Raw genomic sequence first — 11,733 nt, 5'->3', positions numbered from 1 at the left:
ATATTTGACTGATATCACTTATATATATATATATATATTATATCACTTGATATTATTTTTACAGTCTATGATATCACCTCGTTAATGTCAAAATTTATTTGCATAATGACTAAATTAAACGTGTCACCATTCTACTAACTTTTCCCACGATTGATTGTAAATTTTGCTGACAGAATGACTTGGATTTGGTGCATTTGTTGTATAGGCCATAAGTAAATTGTTTTTATGAATAGTCTACATTTTAATGAGGTTTATCAACGTAAGCAAATTTTAAAAGTGGTATAGCTGTGAAACTGCACAGTATAGCAGCTTTTCTTATCTTCTCCATCATCTTTCAGCCAAGTAATAAAAATGTTTACAGCTTTCTTACTTAGTATCGTGAAATTATTATTGTATAGAAATCAGAGCCATATAGAGAGATCTCTCAATATGGCTCTGATAGAAATGTAACAGTTGAGTGTAAACGGATAAGCTGCTTCCTATGTATTAAATAAATGACACTAGGTCCCTTTCTCACCTGCGTACCCAAACACAACATCCGACCTACACCAAATTAACAAACTTCTGCCTTACTTTTCAACTAACAATGTGCCCAATGAAGATGGTTTCTCACCGCTTTTGTATTTAAACAATCCTTTATAAATATTTAACTTGGGTGTATTTGTCAAACAATTATCAGTCCTTGGTATTTTTCCATTACACACCCCATGTAAACACATAACATCGACCTGCTGCTAGCTAGTGGAAAGAAGCAGGAAGGACACGCAGTTATATTTGACGTTGACTTGCAATGTTCACAAACACAGCATACATCAGTTTCTGCACTTAATAATTGATGTTTATTTTGCTGCTGCTTTAATTACAGTTGCAGGTCAGCGACAGGTAATATTCCTAATTAAATATCAGTCATGATCTTTACTCTCATGTTTAGCAGCGTTAGCTTGTTAGCAGAGCGTGAAGTTAGAAACAGTCTAATCTGAAAGAAAGCTGCAACCAAGTCGTTCTCCTTCACAATAAAAGTATTTCTATTTAAGCGGTTTAATTGGAACGTGGTCTTTGAGTTTTTTTTATGATGATTTGCAGTGACCTTGTTTGCCAATATTGATTTTAACAAGCTAAACCTTTAGAACAATCACATTTTTAAACGTGAAAGTAGGGTATGCTTCAAATGCATTTTGAAAGTTGCAAAAATCAGATTAAAATTTATTTTTGCATATATGAAGGAAACGTTAAAAAAAATGGTTTGGCTCACTATTTTTGTTTTTCTTTTGACCTCATCTTTCTTCTCCACTGCAATTCAGTCACAGATGATGCCTTAGAAAAACAGTGAGTTATATAATCTTAATTTGTTACTACTCTGTTTTTTGTTATTTCAAATAGGGGAATTGAGCAAACACTCCCTCTTTGACTAATAAAGTTATACCATTGATAACAACAAACATTTGTTTTGTGCCGTGTACTTTAGGGCATTGCAAGATGTGTTATACCTTCTACAATTAAAACAGAATACTTCTTCATTTTGTCACCAAGATTTTGTGAGGTTTTTCCACATTTTACTGAGGCAGTTCAAGAATATCATTAGGATTCTGTATTACCAAACCAAATGTGTGAAGAAAGAGCTAACAAGAAGTGTTGATCTTATTGTGGTAAACAAACAAAAGAAATGGGTTACAATTGAAATCACCACAAATCAACCAAAAAATGAATTGAATAAGATCTATTTGGGGGGGGGAGCTATATTAGACAAAAGGGATTTAACAGGCTATTTTCATTTTTTGTTCCATGTAATCTTTACTTACTGAAGAGTAATGAAAAGCACAGCGGAAGTAAGAGGGATTTAGTTTTGGGTGACTTGACTCTCGTCTTTACTTCGCAGCTCCAGAGTCTCTGACCGACCACAACCCAGCAGAGTGCCGCAGAGAGCAGTCAGCCCGTCGTCTCTATCCGAGGCCGGATGGTAAAATCCAACCTCCAGCGGATCCTAAACAGTCATTGCTTTGCTCGCGAGAAAGAAGGAAAACAGCTGTCTTTTACTAACATGGCGGACCTGAATATTGGTATCTGTGACATGATTGGGAAGTAAGTAAAATATGAAAAATACCTAGCTAACCGCTAACCTGCTGTGAGTGGGGGAAGGGTGGCTAAGCTAATTTTCCTCGCAGCTAAAGCCACAGTAAAGCGGAAGTAGAAACAGTTTTAAATGTCCTTGTTTACGTCTAATACGCTGGATCACCAACGCCACAGTTAGGGCTATACCATATATAAACCATTTATTGAAGTTTATTATTAAAATAATGTTACACTTTTAATAAATAATACAGTTGTGACAACGATTTTGGTCGGACAAGTTTTTGGTTTTAACGTTTCGCTTTGAACGTCATCTGACGTCAGTGCATGTAGCTGCGCGAGCACACGTTTTAACCTCCGCTCGTTAAATTAGTCGTTTTGTTCAGAATAAGTTGGCATTTGTTATGGGTAATCGAGGCTTAAAAACCACTGATGGGTTGTACAAGAATTTGGTCAGTATTTCTTGTCATATAAGCCGATTAAAAAAAACAGCAATATTAGAAAAAAAGCCAACGGGACGGGTAGTCACGTCATGGCCTATGAAATCTCGTTTTTTCTCGTCGAAACACTCGAATACCAGTCAACTAGTAATGAGAAAACTATCTTATGACTACCGAAAACGACTCCCGATCAAACGTGACGATGAAACTCGTGTATATATCTATGATGAGACTCGTCAGGTAAGCACACGTTTCCGGCCACGTTGGTCTCGTGAGCTGACGGCGGAGTCGTGTTGATTATTGCGTAACTGACTGTGAAAGATAACAATGCAGCAGCTCTGTGACTGCAGGACGAGGTTAGTGTATAACACTACGATGTTTTGTGAAGCTGGAGTCTTTAAAAATGCGTTTGATGAAATCAAGCTTTATCTGGACTCAGAAGTTTCCCCTTTACCTGGCTGTTATAACACACTGGTGTTCTTGTGTACATCACAGATAAGACTATTTGCCCATTTACCATCAAAAGAAATATCAACACTAATTGATCTTTCAGGATATTTAATTTCTTTACATTGTATATTAAACACAATGTAAGCCGATAGGAGTAAAATGGATATTTTCACACTTTTTGACCTTTCATTCTGAATTATATTTTTTGATTATAATCTGATTTGAGATATTTTAGCCTTCTTAGTTGGTCTTTGTAAGGTGTTTACTCAAAACCACATTTTTATTGTCTAAATTAGTCTTAGCATCTGTGATTAGGTGCTTGCTGTTTTCTTGTCTTAAAGTGGAGTAAACATTTTGCACTCACATCCTCAGAGTTTTCTGGAAGCTGACCTGGGTATTTTACCCAGCTGTGTCATTTCATATAGCTACTGAATTATAAACGCATAGAGAACACAAACTGTTGTAGACATGCTCGTGTTCACTGTGAATCCAACATTTAGGATCTGAAACTTTATAGCTGAAACCTGAAAATGTTGAATTGAGAAGAACTAAATGGACGAATAAAAATGTGCTGCTTTTTGAAATGTGTGACAGGTCAAAAGATCTCGTATGTTACACAACAGCTTGGTCAACAAAATCCAATCATAGGTTTGTGTCTTGGCACATTTGGTTAATACATTAACATTAAAAATTACAGAAACATTTCAGTGTTTGGGGAGGTTTTTGTTCCAGGGTTATAATTCTGCCTTCTCTTTCCCCTCCTCCAGTTTGTCCCTGCACTGTAGTAGTACCCGCAGCCCGGGGCCTCTGTGGTGCTCCTGATGCCCCTCTCCCACCCCTGAAGATCCCAGGTGGGCGAGGGAATGGCACGCGGGATCACACTCCTTTATCTCAGCAACTCTACTCAGTAAGTGAGCGAATGTTGTTCCGCTGCCTTAAGGCTCAAATGGATTCAGAGGAGTTAACGTTTATCGTTCGCCAATAAGAGAGCCGCTCTTTGCTCAATCCATGTCCTGTCACATGACCTTGTGTCAATTCGTTTACACAGTACACTGTGTTTTCTCTTGATTTAGTCATTTATTGAGTTATTTGGCTCATGTTTTTGGCTGTTATTGGGATTACTTTTCTATATAAAAGGAAATCCTATCTAGTGTGGTTTTCAGTTATGTAACAAGGATTTGTGTTTCCAGGACCGAAAGTTGACTGTAACAGAGGAGCCAGCGGGGAACGGTCGCCCTGGGATACTCCACTTCCAAAGTTGTCCTACCGTTACCAAGACGATACAGTGGGATGCTGTCCTGAGCAGCAGCTCACTTTACGTGGAGATACCTCTTGACCCCCTTCCTGAAGGCAGCAAGGAGAGGTGAGGCCACATTGTTAGGAAAGATTTCAAGTGGAGAGAAAAAAAAAAGGGTTAGGTGTTTGAAATTGGCAGAGCTGATTGGGGTCAGTGTTAAAAGGTATTTATAAGTTAAATATAACAAGTAACTATTGTGTAAACGTTGGCATGAAGAATGTTATGTCAGCAGAAAAGGTGATTGATGGAGTCTGGCAACCTATTGACACAGAGGCCTCGTTGACCGTTTAACCTTAAAAATCCAAATCTGCTGATTCTGAAACATCTGAGGGGGACAAATAACCTGCAACAAACCTCACATGAGATTAAGAGTGTAGTTTTTGTCTCCGTGTGTTTACCTAATCCGCCTCCTGTTCTCCTTCCAGTTTTGCAGCTCTCTTGGAGTATGCTGAAGAACATCTGAAAGTCTCGAGCGTGTTTGTCTGCTTTTACAAGAACAGAGATGATCGTGGTACGTGCGCACACGGCTCCTGTTAGTGGCACTTACTCTGATTACATAAAGATGTAAGCTAAGTGTACTGACTCTTTCTTTTTCCTTCTAGCTAAACTGGTGCGTACATTCAGTTTCCTTGGCTTTGAGATTGTGAAACCGGGCCATACCCTCGTCCCACCTCGACCCGACGTTTTCTTCATGGCCTACACTTTTGACAGGGACTCTTCGGACGAGGAGTAGCCCTCTGGATACCCCCACCCACCATCCCCTTCCCATTTTGTTCGCTGATCCCGTCCCAGTTAACAAATACACACCTCTCTTTGTGATCCACTTTTTCCCTCTGTGTGCAGATATTTATTTCCTCATGCATTTTGAAGGGAATATGTAAGTTGTGCGTTTCCACCACCTATATTTGTGCTTATCTAACTGTTTTCATGGAAGATTCAATCATGCTGTCATCTACAAAGGAGGGAACGATTTTGTTCTTTAAAAATTCCAATCATTTTGCAGTTGTCACGGTTTTAAGTTATCATTTGCATTATAGAGTGCGTTTGAATGACATTTCCTTTCATGATTGATTTAAGGTTGAGGATATTTTATTTCTTGAATGTACAACAAAAAGGTCATCAGGTATACACTCGGGTACTCCAGCTTTCTCTTCATTGGCAAAGTAATGACTTTCAATTCGTCCCATGTTTTCTTTCTCTCTGAATGAAATAATAAACGCATTTCAGTGGGACCAGCTTTATTTTGTAGCACTAATAATCTCTTTAAAGTATTAGGAATTTTTAAGGTTACTCTTGAGCGACAACCCCAATATTTGGTACTTCATAGCTGAATAGTGAATCCATTTAGAGTAGACGCGTCAGTCTCCGTTGAAGATCCTATGACGATCAAATCGGTACAAAGCAAAAGGAAAGTTATTTCATCCAAAGTGCTTTTTTTTTCCTGCCACGTATTTTGGATAATCTTGTCTGATTTTGATTTGGAAGTTGATTGAAAAAAATGCTGTGATTGGATTTGTTTGTTCAGTTTTTATTTGTTTGGATTAGCATTCCTTTGAACTTTGAGGGTAGTATTACATTTGTTGTTCACCTGCATAGTGGTACATGTTGTGCTTCTGTGATAATAAAACAAATAAAACTTTTGTATTTGTTTTATTCATTGAATTGTTAAAACTTAAACATATTTTTGTCTTATTAGAAGAATGTGCTAACTTTTGCTTTTAACATTATTTTTACATGAATTTTCAAAAAAATATGAAATTAAGACTTAAAGGCTTGTTTTCAACTGTCAAAAATCATTTGCGGCTCATTAGAAGTTTCCTCTATATTCATATTTTCTGTCTTCAATCCCATTGACTGTGGTTCTAACCCATGAGACTGTTGCAGTATGACAGCAGTCCCTCTACAGGTAACTACGTGAAGCTCATTTCAGACACTAAATAAACTCAGGTCATCTACCAAAGTGCAGTCAGGTGAACGTCCAGAGGATGTCTTGTCATCCTACCACCTACCACTAGGAGGCTCTACTAAACAATACATGACCATTCAACAGCTTTGAAGTTTCAGCTCTCTAATTGAGAGTTGATTAGATGCAGAAAGGAGTGAGAGCCAAATCTTGTAATTTTAATCATGTTTTATAGTCTGGTGCTTCAATCTTTCTCTTCATCTGGGTAGTTGGGGACCTCATGTTATAAACACCTCCACAGATGTGCTGGGCCTTTATGGAATACAGAAAAAGCAGCTGGTTTTCTTGATTAAGTATCAGTTTTAATGTTGCACTTTTGACTAATCACAACAGGAAGAACAGGCGATTGATGATTGCCAATACTAAAGCCTCTGATCGCAGTTAGTAATAACTGTAAAAAGAAAAGAGGTTAAACACAATTCAGACAGTGCCAATTTGACTTTTTTTTTTTTACTCCTGGGCTCTAATAACTTACCTTCCCATCACTTGCAAATATTGTTCTCTCGGATATTTAACACAGTAAATATAAACAAGATGTGATTCAATTAGCTCCAGGTGAAATAGTTTTTCCTATGGAGCCCATTGAGTCCTAAAAAGTGAATACAAAAAAGTGTGCCTAAAATATTATGCACATTGTGCGCACAATTTTTTTTTAACTTTTTGGGACTTCAGGGGCGCCGTAGTTTTTGCCAGACATTAGGAATTCAAAATGATTGAACTTTGACCTTTTTTGCACTTTATTGTCATTTGTTCATTAACTTTTGTATACTAGTAAGTAAAGGCTTAACTGTTCTTTGATAGGTCATGGTGACCTTTGACCAACAAAATCCAATCAGTCAAACCTTTTTAAGACACTTTTCTCGAGGCCCCAAAATGCTGACTCAAGAAAATAACTGAGAAATGACTAAGACTAAAATTGAAGGACGACTTACCACAATGCCTCCGGCTAGGCCACCATAAAAATATTAACCATTGCTAGTATATAAACAACATAAATATGGAAAAGTATCAGATTGCTGGGACCTGTTTGGTGAGGAAAACTATGTAGATGGTATCATATGAAAAAGTAAGTTTGACCAGTGACCACTCAAAATATAATTTCATGGTGCATGAATTAGTGTAACTCCCTTTAATAAGGCAAATGTTTGTCACTAATTCAAACACAGGACAAAGAGAGAAGCAGTGTTTGTTCTTGAATCCAAATATTTAATAGGTACATATCAAGTATTATTATGACATGTATAAAATTTCAGATCACAATATGAAGCAATGACGCTCCTCAGACTGGCATATGCTGCAAATGTTTGAGGGTGCCACATAAAAATGACTAATGATTAAAATAGAAGAGAAGCAACTAAAATGGTAGAAAAATGGTGTATGAACATAGATAGTAGTAAGCATACTAGGAAAATTAAATGCGACTTTTCAAACTTTTTTCTTCAATAGAGTGCAATAAAAGTAAAAAACAAAAACAAAACAACAACATAGCACTGAAGCCAAGCGTCCACAAGACGTCTAAAAAGGTGTTAGTACTGTAGGATCACGGAGGGCGGGAGACAGCGCAGAGAGAGAGAGGAGAGAGTCACAGCAGAGAAAGAAACCAGAGCTATTAGCTTGCCAGTCAATGCAGGCAGAAAGTAACCTTTGAAAAAGACTGAGCAACAGTGGAAGGAATGCACATCACAGTTAGCTTTAAAGACCATAGTAGCATTTGTACTTGCATGTTGTAAAGTGAATAATAACAAAAAAAAAACCTGAATGATTGAGCAGAAACAAGGACATCACCACAAACAAACATACAGCCAGCCAATGAGAGGGGAGGAAGTGTCTGTATCACTGTATGTCAACTGAGCAGTAAGAAAGTGATGTGTACTGCAGCGTATTACCTCAGATCAGTTTTAAACTAAACATGGCGACACCTCTAAGACTGATGCAGGTGAACGCTTTAACGCCAATGAACGAGAGGGGGGCACTTCATTTCCCCACAAACCACCTCCAGAGTTCAAACTATTTTAGAGAGGAACCATCCAAACTTCAGCAATCCCAGGTCCAGGTGTTCAAAAATCATCGAAAAAGGATTAAAGCTATCAGACAGGATCAAATCTTGAGAATGGGTTAAATAAGGGGTGAAAAAGGGGACTACAAAATCTAATTAGATTATGTAACCCAATCTATTTTTTTTCTTTTTAATCAGATAAAAACTCCACCTTGGATAGAACCCCTAGTTTGTGCAGTTCAAAACTTTTAAGCAGAATTGGGATACATTTGATCCCAAAAATCAGGATTATTCTGATCTCAGCAAAGGGCTGCATTACAGGAAGTGAGGTAAACCTTTATATGTGATAAAACAATACAGCCTTTTGTAAAGTAGACATTCATGTTTAAAAAATAAAGGATTTCATCTCCATAAAATAATTCACAGAAAGGTTTTCATATCAAACATAGAAAACTTCATTTAAAGCACGCAACGTTTAGTTTGTGTGGATTTTGGCGCCCCCTGTGGACAAACTATGTAGTATGAAGTCCCATTTAGACAACTGGTAATCCCATCCCAACGCTTAAAAAGTCAACAGCTTCTGCATGAAAATAATCCAATCCAGTGTTTTCTTTAAAAAACATTAAAGTTTGGTTTCCTGAAAGGGGGCTTTCCAAATCCAGATGAAACCTTTTAAACACCAGGACAGAAGTGATCAGTGAGTTTGTGTTCCTATTATACCTGCCAACCCTGCACATGTTAAAGTACCATATCAGTGCTATAATGATGATGATCTGTGTCCTGTATTCAAGAAAAGAAAAAGGAAAAAAAGAGGAGGAAAACCGACGTGGCTTTGGATGTATATTGGACATTGGATGTATGGTATGACGGTATGTCATAAGTAAAGATGCACCAACGGGAGAAAACCAAACATTTCTTGTTCTTGTTTTGTATTCAAACAACATGTTTCAGTTGAGTTTTCAGAATTCATATTAAATCCTCAGGCTTGTTGTCTCAAACCGAGCAAGTGATAAATGACATTTGAAACCTATCCTCTTTTTCGAATTAGAAGTTTCCTTTAAACTTAGCTCCTTTCCTTTATTCATTTGAATGAACTACGCTGGGCATCCGATCCAAAATAAATGATCTTGTGTTCTTCCATTTCCCTCCTCAAATGTCTACAGTGCTGTGTTTAAGAGCTGACTGTGGGGTGCACATTTTCTTGAAAAAACTCTAACTACATTGAAAAGCTTAGAAGTGGCAACATAACTGATTTTCAATCAACCAAACTTTAAGCTTTAAGTACTTCTAACAAAACTTTCTCCTCCATTTTGAAGATTTTCTTAAATGACAAATCGTCAAAAAAACCAAAACAGTAAGAGTATTTTGATATCAACTTTCTGATGAAAAAGGAAAAACAACTTTAGCTACCTCAGTAGCATTTGAAGCAAACTCATTACTTGAACATTGTTGGGCTGCCTGTTGAACAAGACACTCCACAGCTCTTTGTCTTGTTCTATGGATCTTAACTAGTGACATCAGAATTTATGACAGTATCAGACTGCTCACAGTGCATTTTTATCTCACTTATGCTCCGTATAAAGAGGAACACTGCACTCCTTGAGATTTCTTTAAGCTCTTATCGTTGTGATAAACCAATTAACAAAAAATACATAATTGAAAAAAGTTCAGTCAGAAAACAGAAATGAGGCTCAACCATGATAAACTGAGACAGATGTGTCTGTTTTCTGTTTCACATCCTCCCCGGGCAATGCAGTCACTCACCTAACTACTTCTCCTAAAACGACAGACACAGATTGTGCTGCTCTTCAGTAAACATTGTACTAAATCAACCTGAAAGAAAAACAGCAGAGGAATATCTGCTGAGCACAACAGATGCAAACCATCTTTGTGTGAAGTCCTACTTTGAATGCGGTTGCTTGGAAACACCAGGGACAGCCACTGTGTGCGCCTTTTATGCAGATATTGCACCTCACTTTCCAACCTTTTTCGAGCGCTGCATTCAAAATCTGCTGCTTCTTACCAATAAAGTGCTTAAAGGATGAAAAGTTGTTGTGCTTCTTTTCATTTCATTTCTTTTCCAAACTGAGTTTGTCAAAATACCTGCATGGGCACATCTTAGTCACATGTCCAACTAGTTTGAATATTGAATGTAAGACATGCAGCGTTGCCTCCTTGGTGTGTCTTTAGTCATCTTTGTGTAATTGCCTTTCCTGCTGTGCTTAAATCACCTACTCAAACTAGCTCTGTGATTTGCCTGCTAGATGAAATACTGAAAAAAAGCAGTTCAGTGTGAATGGTACACGTGTTCAGGCTGGCAGGAGTCTAACGACTAATCGTGAAGTCAATTCCTAACCACTGAACTACACAGTGGAAGAAACGACAACAACATTAAAAAAAGAGCTTAAATCTGGAGGTGGCGAGTGGGTCATAATGTGGGCACCTTGTGAGCAGCTGTGTGTCAGGAGAAGGGAGGTTAAAAAGTGTTCTTTGTAAATTTCAGGCTGGTGATGCTAATGGAGACAGTCCAAGTTCAACAAGATGAGGTCAGTCCCTACTGAGGTGGTTTGTGTATGAATGATTGTATACATAGAAATGGCTGTATATGCAATATACATTTTCCCGTGGGTAAGTACAGTATGTGTGCGCAATGCGTTTTAAAGTGGAGCTCTAGGTACTTGCCGGTATATGTGGATGCACAAAGTGGATGTGCGTGTCTGTACGTTTTCTACTTGTAAATGTGTTTTGGTCCTCATCGGCCCTTGCTGTATCCGGGAAAAAACTGGTCGAGCAACATCTGAAGCGTCACGTTTTGGATCATGATGTAGTCTTTGCCCAGGTCATGACGGCACGCCGGGCAGGTGTACACCTGGGCTCGGAAGGACCGCTGGAGACAACTCTGAGGAGAGAGGAGGGCAGAAGGAGGAGTGGTTCTATGCACAAAGGGTTATGAGTTCAGAGCAGTCACGGTAGTTAGATAATGCATCCTCATGGTACCTTGCAAACATTGTGTGAGCAGGCCGTGGTGATGGGTTGGAAGGCCAGCTCTTGGCAGCACACGCACATGAAGATCTGCTCCATCTTGCTCAGGAAATTCTTCATGTGATTGTGACAAGGAAACATATTAAAAGGAATAATTTCAGGGAGAAGATGAAGAAGGATTGAAGAAACAAATAAATGTCACAACATCTTGTAGCAATACTACTATTTGAAATTTCCTAAGATTACATGACAAAGCAAACTGAACAATGAAAATGTCATGTCAGCAGTTTTTGCAGGTGTGTGGTAAGTTTAACAACAAGAGGCTGTGCTTTCCCCTCATGCTGTTCGGGAGTGTGATATGTTCGACTGTGCGTACCGGTCCCTCTTTAATGTTTCCCATGGCTTCGTCCCAGAGTTTCTTGTTGGCTGTGTCCTCGTGGATCAACTGCTTCTGCTGCTCTGACAGCTGGAATGTCTCTTCTATCTTCACCCGCTTGGATGGAGGTTCTGCTGCTGGTGACGGATCTGTTAAAGACAT

At 38.3% G+C, this 11,733-nt stretch overlaps 2 protein-coding genes across 2 annotated transcripts in view; one reads left to right on the top strand and one right to left on the bottom strand.

Annotated features, from left to right (window-relative positions):
- The first annotated feature begins 1,845 nt into the window (after nt 1–1,845).
- Nucleotides 1,846–5,894, top strand: oaz1b (ornithine decarboxylase antizyme 1b). The gene is given in 6 exon segments (XM_079363851.1): nt 1,846–2,079; nt 3,725–3,776; nt 3,778–3,864; nt 4,148–4,320; nt 4,680–4,765; nt 4,857–5,894. Coding segments are annotated over 6 exon segments (654 nt in total). The 5' UTR covers nt 1,846–1,954; the 3' UTR covers nt 4,988–5,894.
- Nucleotides 5,895–7,402: 1,508 nt separating this feature from the next.
- The window catches only part of uhrf2 (ubiquitin like with PHD and ring finger domains 2), a 28,434-nt gene continuing 24,103 nt past the window's right edge, over nt 7,403–11,733 (bottom strand). Inside the window, exons 14-16 of the mRNA XM_079364302.1 lie at nt 11,572–11,720; nt 11,211–11,309; nt 7,403–11,112 (exon numbers count right to left, since the gene is read on the bottom strand). Of these exons, the coding sequence (XP_079220428.1) occupies nt 10,966–11,112; nt 11,211–11,309; nt 11,572–11,720 (395 nt within the window). The 3' untranslated portion in view covers nt 7,403–10,965. The remainder of the gene's footprint in view (nt 11,113–11,210; nt 11,310–11,571; nt 11,721–11,733) is intronic.

Source organism: Symphodus melops (genome assembly GCF_947650265.1).
Source record: "Symphodus melops genome assembly, chromosome: 16".
Taxonomy (NCBI): Eukaryota; Metazoa; Chordata; class Actinopteri; order Labriformes; family Labridae; genus Symphodus; species Symphodus melops.
This window is presented reverse-complemented; position numbering and strand designations above follow the sequence as displayed.